The 25,132-nt window shown below is 49.4% G+C and overlaps 1 protein-coding gene across 1 annotated transcript; it reads left to right on the top strand.

Annotated features, from left to right (window-relative positions):
- The first annotated feature begins 3,762 nt into the window (after nucleotides 1-3,762).
- On the top strand, nucleotides 3,763-22,871 carry Rnpep (arginyl aminopeptidase). Its single transcript, XM_051147466.1, has 11 exons — nucleotides 3,763-4,224; nucleotides 8,866-9,006; nucleotides 10,382-10,530; nucleotides 14,183-14,299; nucleotides 14,844-15,079; nucleotides 17,878-17,991; nucleotides 18,724-18,836; nucleotides 19,026-19,134; nucleotides 20,516-20,740; nucleotides 21,401-21,543; nucleotides 22,531-22,871. The coding sequence occupies exons 1-11, from the start codon at nucleotides 3,778-3,780 to the stop codon at nucleotides 22,687-22,689; spliced, it is 1,953 nt and encodes a 650-aa protein (XP_051003423.1). The 5' UTR covers nucleotides 3,763-3,777; the 3' UTR covers nucleotides 22,690-22,871.
- Nucleotides 22,872-25,132: the final 2,261 nt, after the last annotated feature.

Raw genomic sequence — 25,132 nt, 5'->3', positions numbered from 1 at the left:
TTCTGGTATGCACACATGGGAGCAGAATACTGTACAAAAAAAAAAAAAATTAAAAAAAAAAGGCATGTACCACAACACCCAGCTCTTTTTTCTTCCTTTTTTTTTTTTAGAAAAATTAATTTTTTATTATTTTATCATTTTTACTTTCTCAACCACAAGCTGCTGTAAGACAGTCCTTCTCAACCTTCCTAACTCTGCCACCCTTTAATAAAGTTCCTCATGTTGTGGTGATCCTCAACCATCAAATTATCTTATTGCTACTTTGTAACTGTGACTCTGCTACTGTTATGAATCCTAATGTGCAGGATATTGGATATGTGACCCCTATGAAAAGGTCATTCCACACCTGCTCCCAAGGGATCAGTCACCCACAGGTTGAGAACTACTGCTCTAGGGTGATTTGCATGACCCCTGAGTCAAACCCTGAAATCAGTGTCAACTTTGAAAAGTGCTAGTGCCAGGGTGGGAGTGATGGTTCAGAGGTTAAGAGCACTGAGTGCTCTTCCAGAGGTCCTGAGTTCAATTCCCAGGAACCACATAGTGGCTCACAACCATCTATAATGTGATCTGATGCCCTCTTCTGGCCTGCAGGTGTGTGGGCACAGCACTGTATACATAATAAATAAATCTTTAAAAAAAGATTTAAAGCACTAGTGCCAGCTGGGCATGGTGGCACATGCCTTTAATCCCAGCACATGGGAGGCAGGCAGATCTCTGTGCATTAAGGCCAGCCTAGTTTACAAGAGTCCAGGACAGCCAGGGCTACTCGGAGAAACCCTATCTTGGAAAAAACAACAACAAATAAATAAACAAATAAATAGAACGAAAAGCTCTAGTGCTTTTATTGGAGAATAAATACAGAATCCAAAGCCTAGGTGCCGTGTCCTGCACAGCCTGGAGGACCATGATGGACATGCTCTCCGTTTCAGATGAGCAGGTTTATTAGGCACGTAGCAAGCAAAGTAAAAGAGCCAATAGCAAGTAGCAGCTGGACAGAAGCAGCAGACACAGCAAATCATCATCACATCAGGCACTTAGAAACCCCAGCAGAGGTGAGGGAGTAGCAGATCCAAAAGCAAAGATCACATCAAATCAGAGCTTACAAACACCCAGCAGGAACTGACTGGGGAAGTCAGGAAGCCACTGGAATTCCTGGTCTAGCTGCTTTTCCTGGGTAAGTTTTCCCCACCCTACCATGGGAATTTTTATCCCACGGACTAAACAATTGGAAATAACTTAGCTTCAAGCTGTTTGGGGACTCGGTGTTTTTAATAACCTTAGCAGCTTGCTGTTTTTCCTTCTCCTTTTTACATAATTGGGGGTGAGGGTGGGGGCAGTGGCAGCCTGACGGGGGTGGGGGGGTGGGGGGGGATTTGGAGAACATTTTTTAAATGTTTGGGTTTGAAGTAGAGGGGCCAAGTTACCAGAGCCAGCTTCTTAGTAAGTTTACACAGCATGCAATACTGTGCAGATAAAATGTACGGGTGCTCTACCCTCGTTACAGGGATGGCCCTGCTTCTAGAACTTTTTACTGCATTATGCTGGGGGTGGGGGCAGGTCCAAGCATAGTGATGTAAAACTGTAATCACAGCAGTCAGGAGGCAGAGGTAAGAGGATCTCTGAGTTTGAGGCCTGCTGGTCCAGGTCAGCCAGGACTGCATTAGTAAGATCTTGTCTCAAAAGAGGTGGAGGGGTATGGGGGTATAGCTCAGTGGTAAATCATTTGCCCAGTGTGTGTGACGCTCTAGGTTCCATTCCAGTTACTGGGGGAAATTTTATCTTTGGATAAATAGTAGAGATACATGACTCTCTAACTGTTTTAGTTTTCCTTTGGAGACATGAACAAATATCTGTTCAGTACCGACTGGCCAAAGAAATTTAAGCAGATATTCTTTCTTTCTTTCTTTCTTTTTCTTTCTTTCTTTCTTTCTTTCTTTCTTTCTTTCTTTCTTTCTTTCTTTCTTTTAACATATAATTTCTTCATCTGTGGCTACTGCAAGGCACCAATGCAGAAGAGAAACAAAGCGTAGAGATGTGTCTAGCTCAATAAACTGAGCCCCACAAGGAAAATACAAGTGACATGTAATGGGCAGCTAATTATTACAGTGCACAGATGAGAGCATAGAGCTCAGTGGCAGAGTGCTAGCCTAGGATATATGAGGCCCTAGATTTGATCCCAACCTTGACAGACAAATATTATCAAGGTGTGGTAATATGTTGGGGACTATAGGCCATATGGCCAATGTTCAGCCATCTTGTCAGAGCCTGCACCTTTAAGTCTTTGTTTTTCCTAGAGCTTTCCTTTCACCAGAAGCTAGCTGACCCTGTTGTGGGTCGGCAGTTAGACTAAAGACAGATAGAGATGGACAACCCTGTTGTGCTTTAGCAGCTAGACTAAAGCTAGATGAAGACAGAGCAAGATGCCCTGTGTGGCAGGACGTTATGACCCTGCCTAGAATTCCCTGTGTTTTGAGAAAAGCCTGCAGTTGGATTGCTATAGCAATATGCTTCCCTGCCTTCTGAATTATAAAAGCTGCTGCCTGACTAATAAAGTTTGAGAGTTTGATCAATCAGACTTGCTCTCCTTTGTGTCTTGCATTTTTCAACAGGTGACCTTCCTCCCGAGTTTTAGTCGAACCCCGCAGGTCAGGTCAGAAATCCTTATGCAGATGCAGGATTGCAAGTTTGAGACCTCCCTGGCTACATAGGTAACGTAATTTTTTAAAAAGTTATATATGGTTTCAATAGCTAATGAGCTTAACTAACCAGCCTTAATAAACTCACTAAGAATAAACAGCTGGGCGTGGTAGTGCACGCCTTTAATCCCAGCACTTGGGAGGCAGAGGCAGGCTATCAATGTGAAGTCAAGGCCAGCCTGGCCTACAAAGTGAGTCCTGGAATAGGCAAGGGTACACAAAGAAATCCTGTCTTGAAAAAAAAAAAAAAATATATATATATATATGTGTGTGTGTGTGTGTGTGTGTGTGTGTCACACACACACACACACACACACACACACACACACGGATAGGGAGATGGCCCAGCGGTTGCTTTTGAGGAGGACCTGGTTTGGTTCCTAGCACCAAAGTGGCAACGTACAAGGTCTGTAACTCCACTTCCAGGGGATCCGATTCCCTCGTCGGGCATCTGCGGGCACTAGGCACACAAACACACTGACAGACACCCAGCCACATAAAAATTTAAAAATAGAGACAACCAAAATTTAAAGTGAGTAGGAACTTATAGATATATAACAGAACAACAAAAACGTCCCTGGTCTTGACACAATACTGTAAAGATCAGCGTGCTTGGGGTCACAGAGGAAGCACGTTAGACATCTTCCTGACAGAGAAATAGCATTACAACTCCTGTTTTACAGACAATTTGTCCAAGATGTCACATATCATCCTAATAAACTGGCCAGGTGAGGAAAGTGAGATTTCAAACCGAGACCCTTTCAATCCAGGTTCTGTTCTCCCGCATCCTGCTGGCTGCTCAAGAGGACGGGAAATTGGCAAGGGTGACCTGGGTCGAAGGGCGACCCATTAACGCCACGGTCCTTGGTCGCAGGGTAACTGAGGAACCTGAGCAGAGCAGGAAGAGGGGCTGCGCGCCACATGGGAGGGGACTGCCGGTGTGCATCGGGTTTGCTAGGGGCGGTGGCCGCTCGCATTCCTCGGGGGCGGGGCCCATGGTGGCTCGTCGCCTCGAGGCGGAGCCTGCTGGGACCCGTGGAGCGGCCAGCCTTCCCCGCGGGTGAGCAACCGCTCGGGAGCCATGGAGAGCGGCGGACCCGGCAGCCGCGGCGGCGCGGCCAAGCGGCCGCTGCACTCGGCACAAGCCGCGGACGTGGCCTCAGCCTCCAGCTTCCGCGACTTCGAGGTCCTGCACCTGCACCTGGACCTGCGGGCGGAGTTCGGCCCTCCGGGCCCAGGCCCGGGAAGCCGGGGACTGAGCGGCACGGCGACGCTGGAGCTGCGCTGCCTGCTGCCGGAAGGCGCCTCGGAGCTGCGGCTGGACTCGCACAGCTGCCTGGAGGTGACGGCGGCGACGCTGCGGCGGGGGCAGCCCGGAGAGCAGCAGCGGCTCGCGGAGCCCGTGCCGTTCCACACGCAGCCCTTCTCGCACTACGGCCAGGCCCTGTGCGTGACTTTCCCGCAGCCCTGCCACGCTGCCGAGCCCCTCCAGCTGGAGCTCACCTACCGCGTCGGAGAGGGACCCGGGGTAAGTGCGCGCCGTGCGCCCGGGCCACACAGGCCTTTCCCAGCCGCGCTGCCTAGCCCGAGAGCTGGAAACCCGGCCCCGCTCTGCAGCTTCCGCGGGGGAGCCCCCATGCTCCCCGACTTTCCTCCCCCATCGCCGGCTCTGGATTCTGGCTCCCGGGTCCCCATTCCTGGGCTCGGACCTCTCCAGCCGGTACTGTGTTCTTTCTGCCGGTCCTTCCTGCCTCCCTGGCCGCTGACCGGATTTGTCTTAGATTGCCCTGCATTGCCTCTTGTGACACATGTGCCAGACTAACTTGTCTGTTATCCCGTGTGTCTTTTTCAGGATGAGAAACTTGATGCACAAACTTTTTGTTTTTGTTTGCTTTGTGGGTTATAATTCTCCTTGGTGGAGCCTGGACATTGTTGGTTAGTGAGCTGGGCACTGACACGGTCCTTTATTGTGAAAGCCCTTTTGGTTTTGCACAGGTTAAAACAGCCCTGAAGCCTAGATCATTAATTTTGCTTCCTCTTATGAAATCCTGCACTTGACTTAAGAATCTGAGCAAGAATGAGAATGTGTAATTGGAGTACGCAAGACTTTATAGTAATAAACCCAATAACTGTTGGTTGGCTCCTAAGTCTTAAGGTTTTCCCAGTAGGACAAATACTGGAAGTTTTTGTGTACAAGAAGTGGACATGTATAAGTGACAGCCTTAGGCTGGGTTACAAGGTTCACCAGCGCTGTTTGCAGACTGCTGGAGCTTGCTTAGCCAGCAAGAAGTTCCCCTTCACTCTTAGGACTGACCCAAAGAGCAGTTCACTTCCTCCTTTGGTTGGAGGAATACATGAGCCTTGTGCTAGAACTTGTTAGGGAACTGAAAGTCCGAAGTGTGGGGTACAATCTAGCCCCAAAGGCAAAGTCAAGTTCCCTGCAGCGCCTGGAGCGAAACATCTGCGGCTCCTTCACCATAGCTTGACTCCTAATTTTCAGTGGGAGGCAGAAGTTACACAGGACTGGAAAGTTAAACCCTCCCTAAATTTGCCTACTCTACCTGGGTGTAATGGTGCGCACTAAAGAGGCAGAGGCAGGTGGATCTCTGTGAGTTCAAGGCCAGCCTGGTCTACAAAGTGAGTCCAGGACAGCCAGGGCTACACACAGAGATACCCTGTCTCTTAAAAAAATAAAATGCAAGCCGGATATGGTGGTGCACGCCTTTAATCCTAGCACTCGGTAGGCAGAGGCAGGCAGGTAACTCTAAGTTCGAGGCCAGCCTGGTCTACAAAGTGAGTTCTAGGACAGCCACGACTACACAGAGAAATCTTGTCTTGACAAACCAAACCAAACCAAACCAAACCAAACCAAAACAAAACAAAACAAAAAAACCCAACCAACCAACCAAACAAACAAAACTTGCCCACTGGAAAGGTAGCAACTGAAGATAAACAGCAGAAACAATTATCGTCCTTTAAGACATCATGACTGAGGTTGCCCTCTGCTTTACAAAGGACTGCCCTTTGCACTGTGAAGGTCTTCACCCAGGGCACTGCTATGCTTTCTGTGCCCCTTTTGCGACCATTCTGATGAGAGTGCTCACCCAAGCACTGCAGAGAATTCTCCCAGAATTCACATGGGCTGTAGTGCACACACTGTCTGCTTTCTTCATTGTATCATTCTGTTTTCCTCACATCGCTAGGGAACAAACAAAGCAACAGCAACAACAAAAATACTCTAAGCGGGAATGGTGGAGGGATGCTGAGCGGGTTTCCTAAGATGCGCTAGGCACTTGACTAAATACTTGACAAAACTGGGTAAATTTTCTTTATCTGGTGCTGGCCAGGTGTGATGGCACATGCCAGGAGTCCCGGTGCTTAGGAGGCTGAGGCAGGGGGACTGCGAGTTCAAAATAACAACAAAAGGCAGATTAACAGCATAACTGAGCAGATAGTACACTGCGCCTGTACTCGCCCTCCACAATTTTTCCATTTCCCCATCAGTTCAGTCAGTACTGACACACTGACAAGGCTCCATAGGCTTTATAGCTATCTTAGGGTTTTGTTGTTGTTGTTGGGTTTTTTGTTTGTTTGTTTGTTTTGGTTTTTTGTTTTGGTGTAATAGGCCTGGTTGTCCTGAAACTCTCTTTGTTGACCAGGCTGGCTTTGAACTCACAGAGATCTGCCTGCCTCTGCCTCCCCAGCGCTCCCCACCACGCCTAGCTGCTACCTTAGGTTTTGTTCTTTTTTTTTGTTTTTGTTTTGTTTTTTTCTGAGACAGGGTTTTCTCTGTGTAGCCTTGGCTGTCCTGGACTCATTTTGTAGACCAGGTTGGCCTTGAACTCACATCAATCTGTCCTGCCTCTGCCTCCCGAGTGCTGGGATTAAAGGTGTGCACCACCATGCCCGGCTCTTAGTTTGTTTTAAATATTTATTTATTATGTATACAGTGTTACACCTGATTGTACATCTGCACACCAGAAGAGGATACCAGCTCTCATTATAGATGGTTGTGAGCCATCATGTGGTTGCTGGGAATTGAACTCAGGACTTTTGGAAGAGCAGCTGGTGCTCTTAACCTCTGAGCCATCTCTCCAGCCCCCTGTTTTTTTGTGTGCATTGTTGTTGTTTTGTCTTCTTCTGCCTCCTGATCCCAGGCAAAGCTGCATATTGTAGCTAGTGTGTTGCTGTGCATCTTGGGGTTTCTTCTAGAGCTGTGAGTTTCTCACACTTACCTTATTTTTAACAATTCGGAGGGGTGCTGGGCAAGTGGGTTATAGAATAATATTCCATTGGAATTTTTCCAGAGGTTTCCCCCATGACTAGATGACTAGCCTGGAACTGTGCATTGTGGAGGGGGATTCAGAGGTGAAGTGACACTTTGATCACACTGTACTGAGTCTGTCAGGGTTGACCTCAGTCACCCCACTACATCAGTATTTGTCAGCTTTTTCCCTCTGCGTCACCTCCTGCCTTGCACACTACATTGTTTTTATTGGAGGACTAATTAAATTTATTATACTTGGACAAAAGCAGGCAAAGAAAGACTCACCATCCAATGTGGCTTTCTTGTGCATCCCTCAAGTGTCTCAGATGTGTTTTTTTCAAAGGCCTTCCTTCTGCCTGCTCAGGCCTGCCTCCTACCAGTCTATCCAGGGCCTACGCAGTTCCCACCCAGAGCCTGCATCCAGGCCTGCCTTGCCAACTCACCTGGGGGAGAAAGGCTTCTCTCTTCTCTCCCGACATCTGATTCTTGCTTGCCCTTAACGGTCTAATCGGACAACTTTACTTCACCCATGAAGCCTTCCTGGAATAGTGTAACCCACTCTTCAATGTTACACACACACACACACACACACACACACACACACACACACACACACACACGTTTCCCTGTGTTGTGTATGATTTCCTTTTGCTATGGGCCACAGTAAGGTTTGCCTCTTGTCGTGGCAAAGCCTCCCTTTTCTTAACTAATGGACAGCTATACCGTCCATCATAACCCTGAGCACGCAGGAAGGAGATCTGGAGGAACTGAGGAACTGCTGTTGCATCTTAGGAACTGTCTCCTGGTGGTCAGAATGCCAGCGTGTGGTCACGTATCCTCGTGCTGCAGATAGGTTGTTCTGGTGTATCAGAAACTATGGCACACCAGGGCATCTTGCTATACCGGTACTAAGGAAAGGTCTCCAACCCCCACCCCCCCCCCCCCCCTTTTCTGGGTTTTTCTAAAGGATCACTGGAAGAAGCACCTTAAGAGGGAGAGCTAAGGCTGGAGAGATGGCTCAGAGGTTAAGAGCATGGGCTGCTGCTCTTCCAGAGGTCCTGAGTTCAATTCCCAGCAGTCACATGGTGGCTCACAACCATCTGTAATGGGATCTGGTGCCCTCTTCTGGCGTGCAGGTGTATATGCAGATAGAGCACTCATACATAAAAGAAATAAATACAATCTTAAAACAAACAAAAACAAAAAAAGGCCTAGGGAGATCCAGTCAACCCAGATATGGGGGAATAGAAGGAGTCACCTTACTACATGAATGAGCTAGCCGCCTCATAAGTATTCATTTCAAAACACAGAAATGGGCTTGGCTACATGAAGACCCTGTCCAAAAAAAAAAAAAAAAAGCTGGGCAGTGGTGGTGCACGCCTTTAATCCCAGCACTCTAGAGGCAGAGGCAGGCAGATCTCTGTGAGTTCAAGGCCAGCCTGGTCTACAGAGAGAGTCCAGGACAGCCAACACTACACAGAGAAACCCTGTCTTGGGGAGGGAAAACCCAACCAACAACAACAAAGCAAAACAAATGAACAATACAAGACACAACCTCTGGCTCCTAGATGGTTCTGCTCCTCGGTCAGAGCTGCAAAACCCTGGTTAGATGGGCAACTGCTACAGTGAGAAGGGTACGGAGGAAGCCATAATCTCAGTCCGAGGTTCTGACGGGAATCCTGAGGTGCCCATGTGCAGTGTCTGCCCTTTGATGCAGGCATAAAGCCATGGCCTATTCCAAAGTAGATTAAACACACAGCAGGAAAGGACAGTCCTGTCAGGGACAGATTGTCCTGCAGGAAGGTTTTAAGGATAACGAAATGTCTTGAAAATGCCCCACGCCAGCCAGCTCCTTCCCATGCCCAGGATCTCTCTGCTCTGAAATGCCCTCTCCCGTCTTAGGTTTGCTGGCTGGCTCCTGAGCAGACAGCAGGAAAGAAGAAACCCTTTGTCTACACCCAGGGTCAGGCCGTCCTGAACCGAGCCTTTTTCCCTTGCTTCGACACGCCTGCAGTGAAGTGCACATACTCGGCTCTTATTGAGGTAAGGCAACTTAACTTAGCGTGTTTGTCCTTGGGCTTATGCATGAGAGATGGCTCAGCAGTTAAGAACACCTTCTGCCCTTCTAGAGGACTCGAATTTAGTTCTTAACACCCATATCAGGTGGCTTACAACTGTCTATAACTCTGTGTCCAGGGGATCCAGCACCTCATGGACACCTTCATTTATATGTGCGCATGCACGCACGCATGCGCGCGCGCACACACACACACACACACACACACACACACACACACACACACAATTAAAACATAATCAAATAAGTGTTTTGTTTTTTAATGTTAAAAAAAAAATCCAGAGCCCGGCAGTAGTGGCGCACACCTTTATTCCCAGCACTCGGGAGGCAGATGCAGGCAGATCTCTGTGAGTTCAAAGTCAGCATGGTCTACAGAGCAAGTTCTAGGACAAGACTACACAGAGAAACCCTGTCTTGAAAAACCAACGAAACTGGGCTGGAGAGATGGCTCAGAGGTTAAGAGCACTGGCTGCTCTTCCAAAGGTCCTGAGTTCAATCCCCAGCAACCACATGGTGGCTCACAACCATCTGTAATGAGATCTGGTGCCCTCTTCTGTCGGGCAGGCACACATGCAGGCAGAACATTCTATGCATGATAAACAAATAAATCTTTAAAAAGAAAGAAAGAAAGCCCAAACAAACAAAACAAAGCCAGGCATGGCAGTACCTGTCTGTAATCCCAGTCCTTAGGAGGCAAAGACACAAAAATCCTGAGTTCGGTGCCAGCATAGGCCATCTAGTCAAACCCTGTCTCAAAGAAAGATAAAGACAAAGAATATAATTCCAGACCCATCGGGTCCCATTTTGGTTGGTAACTTACTACATCCATCCAGTGGCATCTCTGAAAAGTCAGCTTTCCATCTGCAGATGTTGTTGTTTGAGACAACTTACCGTGTAGCCCTGGCTGGCCTGGAACTCACTATGTAGAACAGGCTAGCCTCAGGCTCTCAGCGATCCTGAGTGCTGGGATTAAAGTCGGTTGCAACCATGTTCCTTGACAGGAATTTTACGCAGTCCAGGTGCCCTAAGTGTAAGTTTGGGAAGCCTCTGTGTTCTCCAGGAGGGACTCTGAGTCATCACTATCACTGCTCAGGTTCCTGATCAGACCGTTCAAGTTAGTCAAAGGAGACCTTTTTGCCAGGCATGGTTATGGAATTGGAGCAGTCAGAAAGCAGAGGCAGGAGGACCATCGAAAGTTCCAGGTCAGCCTGGTGTGCACAGCAAGGGCCACACTGTATAGCAACACTTTGCCTGCAGAAGAACAAAGCAGTAGTCAAACAAGCAACGAGGCTTTGGGGTGAGGTTTTCCAGGTAAGGTTTCCTATGCTCTCTCTGTGCCAGGTCCCAGATGGCTTCACAGCTGTGATGAGCGCAAGCACGTGGGAGAAGAGAGGTCCAAATAAGTTCTTCTTCCAGATGTGCCAGCCCATCCCCTCCTATCTGATAGCTTTGGCCATTGGAGATCTGGCTTCAGCTGAGGTTGGACCCAGGTAAGAAACAAACACCAGGCAAGGCAAGGTTGGATTGACCCCAGAGGCAGGGGCGCCCTGCTAAACGGCTCTTGGGGCAGTGTGGGATCCCATGTCTGCTGTCTTCAGGGCAGAGTAGGTTGGTGGAGAGTCTTGTTTTTCTCTCTTCCTCTTCCGCACCACTCCCTCCATGCCTGTTGTCTTCTGGTTTAGCAGCAGCTGGTGGAGCTGTAGGAGAGTCTCGAGGAGGAGGGCAGCTGCTCAGCCGAGTGGTGTTGGTGCTCAGGTGGAAGTTTTAGAAGCCTGATCTTGACTAGGAATGAAGCACTAAGCGCCCTTTCAGCCATTAGATAGCTCTGTGCCAAAGCTCATTTCCTCTAGCATTGAATTCCGCAAATTAACAACTTTGATTTCATCGCATCCTTTTGAAGAGAGTAAGGACTGTCCTTTCTGCCTGCTGCAGATGCCTCAGTCTAGACATATGCTGACAGGATGCTAGTGGGATTTAGTGGAAACCAACAGGTATTTTGTACAGTTTCTTGTAATTCCAACTACTAGGAATGCTAAGATAGAAAGTCTCAAGTTCGAAACCAGCCAGGGCTGTATAGAATAAATAATCCAGCTGGGCGGTGGCGGCGCACGCCTTTAATCCCAGCACTCGGGAGGCAGAGGCAGGTGGATCGTTGTAAGTCCAAAAAACAAACAAAACAAAACAAAACAAATCCTAAAACCAGGAGAATGGGTTTTTGCAGATTTTCTTATCATCTACCTCTGTAGCTTAGTCCTCCTGTGCAAAGGTCAAAGGTTGGACTGCAAAGTTCAGGCCCCTGTCCTGGCTCTCTTGTTCTGTTGTTCCTTAGATCTGAAGGTGGCGAAGTCTTCCACAAGATTCATTACAAAGCCTGGAGTTTTATAGGAAGGCTCTGCAGTACTAGTGGTATGGATTAAGGTAGCTCCTAGGTGTCAGGAGGAACAATAAGCAGAATTCTCTTGGTACCTGCTTCTGTCACACACGTTCAAAACAGTGTTTGTCCCAGCTGTTGTTTTGGTGTGCTGTGGGTCAAACCTAGTACCTTAAGCTTGCTGGACAGACACCCTATCCCTGAGCTATATCCCCAACGCTACCACGGCAGCCTCGAAAGGCAAGGTGTTAAACTATTCCTAATAGACTAGGAGGTCCTCTTTGCAACCAGGGGAAAAACATAAGAAAAGGTCTGTGAGCCGGGCGCGGTGGGGCATGCCTTTAATCCAGCACTCCAGAGGCAGAAGCAGGCAGATCTCTGTGAGTTTGAGGTCAGCTTGGTCTACAAAATGAGTCCGGGACAGCCAGGGCTCTGTGGTTTGAGGATGTGCTTGCCCTAACAAACATTCTATTTGCAAAAATATAAAGTAGGCTGTACTTGGTGGCGCACTCCTTTAATCTCAGCACTCTGAGGGCAGAAGCAATAGGATCTCTGTGAGTTTGAGGCCAGCCAGGGCTACACAATGAGACCCTATCTTCAAAAAAAAAAAAATTTTTTTTTTTTTTTTTGGTTTTTCGAGACAGGGTTTCTCTGTGTAGCCTTGGCTGTCCTGGACTCACTTTGTAGACCAGGCTGGCCTCAAACTCACAGCAATCCGCTGCCTCTGCCTCCCGAGTGCTGGGATTAAAGGCGTGCGCCACCACCGCCCGGCCAAAAAAAAATTTTTAAAGGCATATGAACTGATCATAATGGCAATGGGAATATGACAGAATCCAAGCATACCATAAAATAATGATTCCTTTGAACACCCTGTAAGAAATTAACCCAAGAGCATGTCAAACAAGGTCACATGATCCATTTAGCCAGTGATGATGATGGTTTGAGGGTGTAGCTCAGTTGATAAAAATGCTTGCCTTGCCAGGCGTGGTGGCGCAGACCTTTAATCCCAGCACTCGGGAGGCAGAGGCAGCGGATCGCCGTGAGTTCGAGGCCAGCCTGGTCTACAAAGCGAGTCTAGGACAGCCAAGGCTACACAGAGAAACCCTGTTTTGAAAAACCAGCCAAACAAACAAAAAACAAAAATGCTTGCCTTGCATGCAGGAAGCCCTGGCGTAGTGCAGAATCCAGGGGTAGTGGCACAGTGCTGTGATCCCAGCACTTGCAGGAAGGTCCAAAGTTCAAGCTCCTCCTCAGCCACATAGTGAGCCGGGGGTGGGGGGGCAGCCTGGGCTACATGAAACCCTGCCTCACAAAACAAAACAGAAGAAAGAAGTAAACTGGTGATGGTGATGTCCCCCTTACCCTGCCATGTGACATCCCTCACTCACATCCCGGGGCTCATGTTGTGTGTTAAACATGAGGGTCTCCTGACAGCATTCCTCCTAGCCCAGGTCCTGGTACCACAAGAGGACCCTGGGTAGAAGGCAGAGGGTGGCACCCAGTGGCCCTTTTGTACATGATCCCTCCTAATCTTTACCCAGACTCAGTGAAGTTGATAATATTTGTGTCCTCTTGTGGATAACCAAACTGAGGCTATAATAAGAACTTATCCAAGTCGAGGTGCAGGCCTTGGCTTCAGGAGGCCTGAGTCCTGGTGTGAGCTCATCCTGGGAGTCGTAAATGCTCTTGGCCTAATCCCTGGCTCTCTCCGCCTTGACTTTCTGTTTGACGTATCTTCCTGGTGGCAGTGTTGTTACTCCCTCTTCACTTCTGTCTTCCTGTCTCTATCCTTTGGTTGGTTGGTTGGTTCAGACAGAGTCTTCCTATGTAGCCTCCAACTCTCAATCCTCCTGCCTCAAGCCTTCCAAATGTTGGGATTACAAGGGCCAGTAAGACAGCTCATTGGGTAAAGGTGCTCGCTACCAACCCTGATGCTCTAAGCTCACTTCCTGGGACCCACACTGTAGAACTAGGGGACTGGACTCTCCCATGTGCCATGCACAGACAAATCCCAGCACTTGGGAGGTAGAGGCAGGCGGGCCTCTGTTCTGCTTTTTTGTTTTTTGTTTGTTTGTTTGTTTGTTTTGGTTTTTCGAGACAGGGCTTCTCTGTGTGGCCTTGGCTGTCCTAGACTCTCTTTGTAGACCAAGCTGGCCTCGAACTCACGGCGATCCGCCTGCTTCTGCCTCCTGAGTGCTGGGATTTAAAGGCGTGCGCCACCATGCCCTGCTTCTGTTTTGCTTTTTTTGAAGCAGTGTCTCACCCCATGCCCTGCTTCTGTTTTGCTTTTTTTGAAGCAGTGTCTCACCCCATAGCCATAGCGTCTTGGACCTCACAGCAATCCTCCTGCTTCAGCCTCTCCAGTGCTGAGATTACAGGCCTAAGTCCTATATCCTATTTTATTTCACCTCACTTTTGCAGGATTGAATTCAGTGTGGAAGCCATGGCTTCTTGTGGGTGTAAGTCTTGTTGCCTAGAGGGGCCACCTGGCACCTCCCCAAGGCGGTCTTTGGTTTTCATGCCCAGGTGTGATGAGCAGCCTAAAGGGGGGCCAGATGGCACCTCCCCAAAGGGTTTTTTGGTTCTCATATCCAGGTCTGATGATCAGTCTCTTGGGGCTAAACGGGAGGATCTTGCCTCTCCCATCTGAGCGTCTGGCCACATGGCCACATTGCATTGGCTCAAATATGGGACCAAGGCTAGTGTTGTACATGTGGTTCATGTGGCTGCTGCCGCAATCTCTGAACAATCTTCTGCCTCTCTGTGCTTAGGAGCCGGGTGTGGGCAGAGCCCTGCCTAATTGAAGCTGCCAAGGAGGAGTACAATGGGGTGATAGAAGAGTTTCTGGCAACAGGAGAGAAGCTTTTCGGACCCTATGTTTGGGGAAGGTGTGGTATCAGCTGATGGATGTGTTTTGTGAAACTGAGCGCTGTTTTCCACACTCCTGGGGCTGCTTCCCCTTCTGTCTCCTAGACAAAAAAGAGGGGGAAAGAAAGAGGGAGGGATGAGCTGGGCTCCTTGAGGCTGCCAACGGGATCTGGGAGGGACCGCTTTTGAAATGATTTAGATGTGCCACCAAGCTAGAGGTGGGGAGAGTGGGGGAACCCCAGGGCCGGCCTTTGTTGGCATGCCATTCCTCTTTGTGGGAAGTTGCTCCAGCAACATCTCCAAGCTGCAGGCTGGTCTTTATGACCCTAAGTTGGCCTCCGGTGAGGTAAGTATGAAGAAGCTGAGGGCACGCTCACAGCCAATTTGGGAAGAGGGCAAGACAAGGCTCAGCTACTTTAAGAGAGCAAGCACAAAGGCAGGGGTGCTTCCTGGGGAACACCCAAAGGCCCAGGCTTCATTCTCAGTGCTGGGTCTGGAGAGGACAGGGAAGCAAGGTCTGCTGTGGAGAGTCAGGGCCTCCCGTGACCTCCAGTTTCTTGGCAGGTACGATCTCCTCTTCATGCCGCCATCCTTTCCATTTGGAGGAATGGAGAATCCTTGTCTGACCTTTGTCACCCCCTGCCTGCTAGCAGGGGACCGCTCCTTAGCCGACGTCATCATCCATGAGATCTCCCACAGTTGGTTTGGGAACCTGGTCACCAATGCCAACTGGGGAGAGTTCTGGCTCAATGAAGGCTTTACCATGTATGCCCAGAGGAGGATCTCCACCATCCTGTTCGGTAAGGTGCCACCCTTCCAAGTGCCTGACTCCATCCTTAGTGTCATCTGCTCCTGTAGTTTCATGGTGTAGGTGGGCATGAAGGGAGGTGGGACTTACCCAGAAATCTCAGGTGAACGGCCAGCATGGGCTAAACCTATGTAGACACTGTATTTTTTTCCCCCAAGACAGGGTTTCCCTGTGTAGCGTTGGCTGTCCTGGACTCATTTTGTAGACCAGACTGGACTTGAACTAACAGAGATCCCCCTGCCTCTGACTCCCTGAGTGCTGGGATTACAGGCATGCCCCACCTCGCCCGGCTTATTTGTGTTTTTCTTTGTTCATTTTTATTTGTATGAATGTTTTGCCTGCATGTATGTCTGTTTGACATGTGTGTGCCTGGTCCCTGTCAGAAGAAGTCATCAGATCCCCTGAAACAGAAGTTATAGGCTCTGTGAGCCACTGTATAGGTGCTGGGAATTGAACCTGGGTCCTCTGCCGGAGAAGCCAGTGCTCTTAACCTCTGAGCCAAGTCTCCAGCCCTGGAAACAGTTTTTCAATTAGAAACTCCCATCCTACTTTGTGCCACTGCAAGCAGTATGGACTGTGGTTTAAGCTGACCGAATGGACCAATGGGTGAGTTCACAGGGAAAGTACTCACATATACCCAGGCTGACCTCAAACTCCCTATGTAGTCATAGACAGTCTTTTTTCAGTCACTGCTCTTAAGCACTGAGCCATCTCTCCAGCCCCTCATAGACAATCTTAACCTCTTTCTCATCCTCCTGCCTGCCTACCTCCCGAGTGCTGCATTTACAAGCGCACACCATCATGTCTGTTTTCTATGATGTAGAGGACCCAAAGGCTTCCTGTAACTCTACCTGTGTCATGTACCCCAGCTCTACACATGCTTTTAGAAAAGGCCAAAAGCTTTTCTTATTTTCTTATTAGTGAAGTAATGAGAGGCTACTGTATATTACATGCTCTAAGTGGTAGAACACACACACACACACACACACACACACACACACACACACACAATTTATTTATTTTTAAACAAGATCTGTTTAGCGTATGTGGAAAAGCACAGGAAGGAAAAATCCATCTGTAATATTGTTCAGGACAATCAATATATATTCGTTTTTGTCGCTTTCTTCTTTATGTTTTAAAAGTTGTATGTTGGAGTGTATGTCTACATGTGCGTATGTGTGTTCAAGTACAAGTGCCCCTGGAGGTCAGAGGCGTCTGGAGTGAGCATCAGTTATGAGCTGCCTGACACTGGTGCTGGAACCAAACTTGAGTCCTCTAGAAGACTAGCCAGTGCTCTTACCTGCTGAGCCATCTCTCTTGCCCCCTTTAATTTAATTTTGCTTAGTTTATATTGGTGGTGGTGTTATTTGAGGGCAGCTTTCACAGAGGGCTGGCCTAGAACTCACTGTAGACCAGGCTGGCCTTGCACTCACACAGATCACCTATCTGCCTGCCTTTGCCTCCTGAGTTCTGGGATGGGTGGCGTGTGCCACCATGGCCAGCACACTTTGCAGGAAACAGTTGTTCACCGGGGAACTAAAGCAGGAAGGTCACAAGCAGCCTGGGTCATACTGTAAGACCTTGTCTTATAAAAAGAGAAAAACCAAAAAGCAAGCTGGGCGTGGTGCCAGAACTCTGCCTTCAAGTCCAGCCTGGACTACAGAGTGAGTTTAGCTTTGCAGAGCTACAACACTAGAATCCGATAGTGCAGCTTTTATTTTTCCTGATGTGCAGAATTAAAAATGGAGGCTAAGGGAGTCTCAGAGTCAGAACACGTAGCAAATGGTAGAGTTGAAGTGTGCACCCATGCATGTGCGCTTGCCCCAGTGTTTGTGGAGAAGTCAAAGGACAGCGCCCTGGATCTGCTTCTCTCCTTTCATATGAACCTTGGTGATTGATTGTAGGTAATAGGGTTCAGTGGCAATAGGCGCCTTTGTCCACTGACCATGCCACTGGCTTCCAAGTTACTGGGGTTTTGGGTGTGTGTGTGTGTGTGTGTGTGTGTGTGTGTGTGTGTGTGTGTGAGGGTTTTTTGTTGCTGTTGTTGCTGTTTCTGTTTCTTTCTCTGTCTCTCTCTATGTCTCTCTCTTTTTTAAATACAGTGTTTCTCTGTCTAACTATGGATGTCCTGGACTTGATTTATAGACCAGGCTGGCCTTGAACTCACAGAGATCCACCTGCCTCTGCCTCTGCTGGGATTAAAGGCATGCATCACCATGCCTGGCTCCAAGTTACTGTTTTTAAAGCCAGGAGGAAGATGCTTGATTTTTTTTTTCCTTTCCTTTCTTTCTTTCTTCCTTTTTTTTTTAGACAAGGCCTCACTCTGTAGCCTGAAATTCACTGTGTAGACCAGGCTGGCTTCGAACTCACAGAGATCCTCCTGCCTCTGCCTCCTGGAGCTGGATGAGTAAAGGCGAGCACCACCGTACTCAGCCTAAATGTTCAAAGGTTTTTGAAGGTGATGGTTGCTTTTGTGTGACAGGATCATCAGAGGAAAAATATTTTAAGTATCATAGAAATTAAGTTGTTCCCTAAAAATAAAAATAAATTTCCTGTTGACGAGGAAAGCGTCCTCTCGTCCTTGTATAAGAGACCTACAAGTCAGGTCAACCAAACCTCTGTAGCCAGCCCAGAGAGCTAGGGGCTGAGTCACACTGCTCTGCGTTTCCCCAGAAGGTAACGCCTTTGAGCCTCAGACCACAAGGGGACAGCACAGCACCTCTGTCAGGGAAATGTGGACATGGTGAACTTGGGGTTTGTGGTTTTGTTTTGTTTTGTTTTTTCCTCCAGGAGCTGCTTACACATGCTTGGAGGCCGCAACAGGGAGGGCTCTGCTGCGCCAGCACATGGACGTGTCCGGAGAGGACAACCCGCTCAACAAGCTGCGGGTGAAGATCGAACCAGGTGCACAAGGCTCCCCTGCCTCCCCCGCTCTAGTAAATTACCTTTGGAGCCCCAAGTTAGTCTGAGCCCCTGGAGTGCTCTTAGCCATGCCCTGTTCTGTAGGCTGACAGAGCCCAACCATTTCAGCCCAAAGTCCTTAGTGGCTTGGCCATTGCTTTGTACAGGCACTCGCTCTCCGGGTTCCTTTTCTAAAGCCTGTTAGCAGCATTTTACAGAACCAGGCCAATTCAGTGACTAGCCCAAGGTCATGCACCTGTCAGCTCTGAACTTCCTGCTTTCTAGCATTTTTCTCTAGTTTCGTGTATGACTAACCTAAAACCCTTTTGTGCAACCGAAGCTTTGGTGCTGCTGACTATAAAATGAACTTCTTGTACATTGGTAATTAGCTTTACTCTGGGACAGTTGTAAAAACAATACCTAGGAGGTTGACTGGGTAGATGGTGCCCAACAGGACTTGAAAAGGCTGAGCATGCTCAGCCCTAAGAGTTAGTTAAACTCAGGGAAATGTGCTAGCCCCTTTGAACAACTGGCCTCCCCAACCTTGTCTTAGACCCATAGTTACTGGCCCTCTGCTATCACCCTTGAAAGGAGAGGCCAGTGGCCTAGAAACCTTGCCTGTACCCGGGGAAGGTGCGGTCTGAGGGATTCCAACAGTTAGCCTGTAACATGAAGGCAGAATGCAGTGAGGGGCGGGTGGCTACAAACTGTCCCGTCTGCTCTCTCCTCTGCCAGGTGTTGACCCCGATGATACCTACAATGAGACCCCCTATGAGAAAGGTTACTGCTTTGTCTCATACCTGGCCCACCTGGTGGGTGATCAGGATCAGTTTGACAAGTTTCTCAAGGTACAGTCAACTCTCCGAGAGGGGAGAAGGCCAAGGAGCAGATAAAGCGGCTGGGCCAGAGTGCAAGGGTGGAGGCAGGGGGCGCAAGAGGTAAGGGGTCAGGGAGGGTCTGAGAGACGGGTGGGGCTCTGCTCCCCCCCCTGACCCCCCGGGTGGCCAAGGAGACAACCACCCCTCCCCTCCTCATAGGCCTACGTAGATGAGTTTAAATTCCGGAGTATCTTGGCTGAAGATTTTCTTGAGTTCTACCTGGAATATTTCCCTGAGCTGAAGAAGAAGAGAGTGGATTCCATTCCAGGTAAGCGGAGGACTGGGACCACTGGCTTCCAAGCACTTTGAGAGAACGAGAGAGATGAGATGGGGGAAAGCATCAAGTCATGGGTTCCTGGTGAAGCGGCACTTGGAGAGCCATCCCAGGACCCCAGGTCTTGTTCCTGTTCCACAGAACTGGTGGCTGGGTGTAGTTGCATGGTGGAACACACGCCTAGTAGATGCAAGGCCCTGGACTCGATCCCCAGAGACAGACAGACAGACAGACAGACAGATTTTGACTTCCTAGGTTGGCAGTGTAGTTCAGTTGGTAGAGCACTTGCTTGTTGTGTATGAGCACCTGGGTTTGGCCCCCCAGCACCGAAACGTAAAAGCTAATGAAAAGCCCTTTCTAAAGTTGAACTTAAGCGCTTTGGAGTCTGAAGCAGCAGCTGATGGCCATAACTTTAAGACCAGCCCGGGTTACATGGTGAGTTCAAGTCAAAACAAACAAAAACAAAAACTCTGGGTGTGACTGTAACCCCAGGACTTGGGAGGTGGGGACAAGAGGATCAGGGTTGAGGAGCTATCCTTGGTTACAGTGAGTTCAAGGCCAGAGGGTGTGGGCTACGTGAGACCTTGTCTCAGGAAGACAAAGAGACAGGGACAGGCCACTTTTTGACCCTTCCCAGAAGGTGGCTGTGACCTCTGCTGCCCAAATCAGAAGCAGGACAGCAACCTCTGCCGGGAGCCCATGGTGAGGTCTCATTGAGCCCTGCGAACAAAGGGAAATCCTGGCATCTGCTTCCTCAGAGAACAGGGAGGGTGGCCCCCACTGTGGCTCAGACAGTCCATTAGACACTCCCCTTGTCAGGACGTGAACTCTGAATCACTCGGCTTGGTTGGGCGAAGTCAGTTTCAGCCCTGGTCGCGCCGTGTGGTTGGTTGGAGGCCTAAGATTCAAGGTCATGGGACTGTAACTAACAATAGTTAATAATTACCGCGCACTTACCGTGCACCAGGCAGCCACCAAGCTTTTAGTGTGTATTTGCTCATTTAATCTTCACAACTGTCGACTAAGGTAGGGCCTCGCACCCCCATTTTACAAACAGCTGAGGCGCCAAGAGGTAAAATAGCATGCTTGTGGCCTCCCAGACAGTTCCGGCAGAGCTGGGGAACCCGTGCAGCCTGGGCTTGGGGCCCTGGGGCTTGTGCACCTCGCTGTTGGTGATGGTGCAGACAGCACCAACTTGACTACAACCAGGTGTGTGCCCATCACCTGATGACATAATGCCGATTTTAAAGCAATCACCAGCTTCACAGTAGAAACACACTTACTGTGACGGCCTCCAGAGGCCATCCCAGCCAGAACCCTGCGGACAGGGTTGTTGACAGTCCTGACAAGTGTCCTCTTTCCTTTTACCTACAAGGTTTTGAGTTTGATCGATGGCTAAACACCCCTGGCTGGCCCCCGTATCTCCCTGACCTCTCCCCTGGGGACTCACTCATGAAGCCAGCTGAAGAGCTGGCCGAGCTATGGGTGAGCTCAGAGCTAGACATGCAAGCCATTGAAGCTGTGGCCATCTCTACCTGGAAGACCTACCAGCTCGTCTACTTCTTAGATAAGATCCTGCAGAAGTCCCCTCTCCCTCCTGGTAAAGTCAGTGGGTTACTTAAGTTATTTAAATATCCTTGTTTGTGCGTGTGCGTGTGTGTGTGTTTATCCCATGCATGTGGGTACCTGCGGAGGCCAGAAGAGGGTGCTAGATCCCCCTGGGGCTGTGCTTACAGATGGTTTTAAGCCACCTGATGTCGATGCTGGGAATTGAACCAAGGCCCTCTGGGAAAGCCACAAGCTCTTTTAACCACTGAGCCATCTTTTCTGACCCACTGACGCTTTGCTGTTGCTCTGTCAGATGTAATAGTCATTAAATCCCAGAGAATCACATCTCTGGACATAGGGCTTCTCGTGCTAAGAATAACTGACTAAATTTACTCAGATTCCAAAGCCGGATCCAAATTTATTGGAATAAGGGTAAGAGAGAAAGTGAGGAAAAGAGCAGAGAGTCTGGAGTAAATTTAAGGGGCACTTAGGGGAGAGCCTTAGAACTGAAGGCTCACCCAATACTAGTGCACCCCCATGCTAGATATGTGAATAGAGCAGATGGTAAGAGGTGGGTGGTACGGGAACCTTCTTGAGGTTTCTGCCAGTGTTTTTAGAGCACTTGAGAGTTGACACTCAGTAGACCCAAGAATGAGCCTTCTGGGCTCCTCAGCTGGGCATTGCCAACCCATCATTGCTTTCTCTCTTCTAGGGAATGTGAAGAAACTTGGGGAGACATACCCAAAGATCTCAAATGCCCAGAATGCTGAGTTACGGCTAAGATGGGGCCAAATCATCCTGAAGAATGACCGCCAAGAAGAGTTCTGGAAAGTGAAGGAATTCCTACAGAGCCAGGTGGGTAAATTGCATCTCTGGTCCTCTCATAGGCCGTGGGTGTCCACGATCACACCTGAGGTCTTCCTGCAGGCAGGGCCTTGTGGGGCCTGGCCTCTGAAGGACCCTCCTGATCATGATGGTGTGAGTTCCTGAAGCTTTGCCCTGGGGGAAGAGAAGTTTGCAGGTTTGGGGGAGTTCTTTGGAGACCAGCTGGTGAAGCCTGAAGGGATGAAGCGAGTGAGAGCTAACCCCAAGCTGGGAAGAGGGCAGTGGGTAGTGTGAGGACTGGTCATGCAAAAGGACAAATGAGATGAGTGAAGGGCAAGGTGGCTGCTCCCTGGAGGAGTTTGGGCACTTGGTAACAGTTCAGGCCCCAGCAGATTCCTGTGGGAGTAACCCTTTAAGGCAGAAAGCTTTGTGATAAACCGAGCATCCTCGACTCCAGAGTGAGGAGGGGCTGGTTGGATCCAAAGCCCAGATGGCTTCTTGTAATAGTGAAGTCTGTATGAAGTGGGAACTGGGACGCACAGGTCTGTGGGAGGTTCTCTGGCCGGTTGCCATGCCTCCAGAGCAAAGGAGCTTGCCGTACTCCTTCCATACAGTTATGTGACTGTGACTTGTGGGGGGCTTGGGTTAATTGCAGATGGACCCATACACGGCCCAGCTTTCCAAAAGTCTGCAGTCCCATTGAGTCAACCCATCTGATTTGTTTTGTACTTGTAGGTGGTCCCTTGGTTGCCATGGTTTGGGCTTCATTGCTGAACTTCCCTTCCCCAGCATCATTCTCCACCCCACCCCACCCCCAGAAGATGCTAAAATCAGCACTTCTGACATTCTGGCTCTGACCTACACACACACACACACACACACACACACACACACACACACACACACACACACACACACACACACCCCTTTCGTCCTCAGACTGTGACTGCTGTTGGAGGAGGGCTGGGCAGCCTCACTGAGCAAACTACTAAGGACAGGTGTCTGTGCTTCTTACAGGGAAAGCAGAAATACACTCTGCCGCTGTACCACGCCATGATGAGTGGCAGCGAGGTGGCCCGCACCCTTGCCAAGGACACCTTCGCAGCCACTGCCTCCCAGCTCCACAGCAACGTGGTCAACTATGTCCAGCAGATCCTGGTGCCCAAGGGCAGCTAGAGGCTCACACTGGTGGGCTCCGCCTCGTGAGCTTCACTGGCTTTCTGAAGAATTGTTCCTTACCAACTTCAAGTTCTCCAGTCACCGTCCTGGAGTTTCTGTTCTCTGGGCTTGGGTGTGGGTCTCTGCCCCCATGGGAACTTCTGGTGCAGGGAGCCCTGAGACTATAAGGGACCCCCCCCCTCCGCTCCCCCATGCTCCCCCTAGCCCAGGCCGCAGAAATGAAAATCTCATTCTCTTTCTTTTCAAATAAATGTTTTTAAACAAGTAGATAAGTTGGAGTTATAGACTGAGTCACTTATTTTTATTTCTGTTTGTTTGTTTTGTCCTTTCGAGGCAAGGTTTCCCTGCGTTGCTAGCCCTGGCTGTCCTGGACTCACTTTGTAGACCAGACCAGGCTGGCCTCGAACTCAGAGACCTGCCTGCCTCTGCCTCCCAAGTGCTAGAACTAAAGGCATGCGCCACCGTCGCTTGGCTTCCACTCACATTTCATAGCACGGGCGTCAGGAGTTGTGGGTCCTGTTTTGTGAGCCATCTTGGCTCTGCAGGAGCCCTGTTGGGTTTGCTTGTGCTTTTACAGGATTCAGGGGACAATGTTCCTGCTACCTTCCCATCCTGAAGATGAAGCTGTGTGCTACTGAGCGGGCTCTCCTGCCGTGCTCAGCGTATGGGCAGGCAACCATGAAGTGCCCCCTCCTCCTGCTCTGTAGCTGCTCTCACCATACATACATAGCCTTGGGACCTTCCAAAGCACTGGCCTCAAATCCAGTTCTTTCACACTTTTCTTCTCCTGTTGGAGGAGTTAATACTCCATAACTCAAGCCGGGCGGTGGTGACTCACGCCTCTAGTCCCAGCCCTTGGGAGACAGAGGCAGGCAGATCTCCGTAAATTCAAACGCCAGCCTGGTCTATAAAGCGAGTCCAGAACAGCCAGGGCTACACAAGAAACCCTGTCTTGAAAACCCAAACAACAGCAACAATAAAAACCCAGTAACTTTTTCCTGGGAAGAAGCCCATGAAGACAAGGGGCTTAGCTGATGGCCTCAATCTCTGTGTATCTTCCTCCTGGCTTTGCTCTGGAGACCCAGCCAGGTGTTCTTGGGGGAAGGAACACGTGAGTAGTCCCGTGGCTAAAAGCTGGTTCTCCCACATTCCAGGGCGAGTGACTAGGTGGAGGGTGTGTCTGTCTCCGGCTGCTTGGGGGAGGTCCCCTGAAGGGCCATTGAAAAATGCTGCCCAGAGCCACTGGCTCTCCAGCAGCCCCGACCTAAGGGAAAGGAGCCTGTAGTTTTGAAGATGAAGAGTGGATCCTATGGGGGTGAGGGTGGGTTGTGTCCTTGGACAATGAGGCTCCGAGAAGCAAAAGAAATCACCTTTTATTTGAGAACTACCTGGGGGTGGTACGTCCATCAGTGGGGTGAAGAGGGGAGAAGACCAGATCCTATATCTTAGATGCAGAAAATACTGAGGGTTTAGTATAAAGAATTTGCTCAGGCTGGTCGTGGTGGCACACGCCTTTAATCCCAGCACTTGGGAGGCAGAGGCAGGTGGATTGCTGTGAGTTTGAGGCCAGCCTGGGTCTACAAAGCGAGTCCAAAACACAGAAACCCTGTCTCAGAAAAAGAAAAAGAATTTGCTCGTTGCCCGGTGCAGTGGCACACATCTGTGATTCCAGCACTCGGGGAGGCAGAGGCAGGAGGATCTCTGTGAGCTCGAGGTCAGCTTGGTCTACAAGGTGAGTCCAGGACAGCCAGGGCTATTACACAGAGAAAGCCTATATGGAAGAACCAAAAGAGAAAAAGAAAAAGAAAAAAAAAAACTTACTCAATTCACATAGTGTCCTAGGTCCAGCTGAAGTTGGAAGACACTAAGGGATTATAGACTCCCATACCCTCATTCTTAGCTGTCTTTGCTTTTGAGACAGAGTCTATTATAGCTTAAGGTAGCCTCAAACTTTCTATGTTGCTGAAACTGACCCTGAGCACTGGGATCCCAGACACATGCCACTGTGCATGGCTTTATGAATGCCAGGTGAGGCAAGCACTCTACATCTCCAGACCTACCTGTTTTAAATTAAATAATAATTTGTTATTGGGCACATTCATGCCAGCTGTGGAGGTCAGAAAATAACTTTGTGGAGTCATTTCCTTTTCCCGTCTTTACGTGGGTTCTAGAGATTGAACTTAGGCCATCAGGTGTGTGCCAAAAATGCTTTTATCCATGGAGCCATCTTGCCAACTTTGTTTTTGAGACAGTATTTATTCTTACTAAGTTACCCAGGCTACCCTCAAACTCTCAGTGTGCCTGCCTCAGCCTCCTGAGTAGCTAGGATTCTAGGTGGCACATGCCTCTGATTGGGACAGCTCCAGAGACCACATCACATGCCTTTGACCACCCAAATGCACAGATGTTCCAGGGCCCTCCTTGCCACCCAGGTGCTGCT

The sequence above is a fragment of the Acomys russatus genome, chromosome 6 (genome assembly GCF_903995435.1).
Source record: "Acomys russatus chromosome 6, mAcoRus1.1, whole genome shotgun sequence".
Taxonomy (NCBI): domain Eukaryota; kingdom Metazoa; phylum Chordata; class Mammalia; order Rodentia; family Muridae; genus Acomys; species Acomys russatus.
This window is presented reverse-complemented; position numbering and strand designations above follow the sequence as displayed.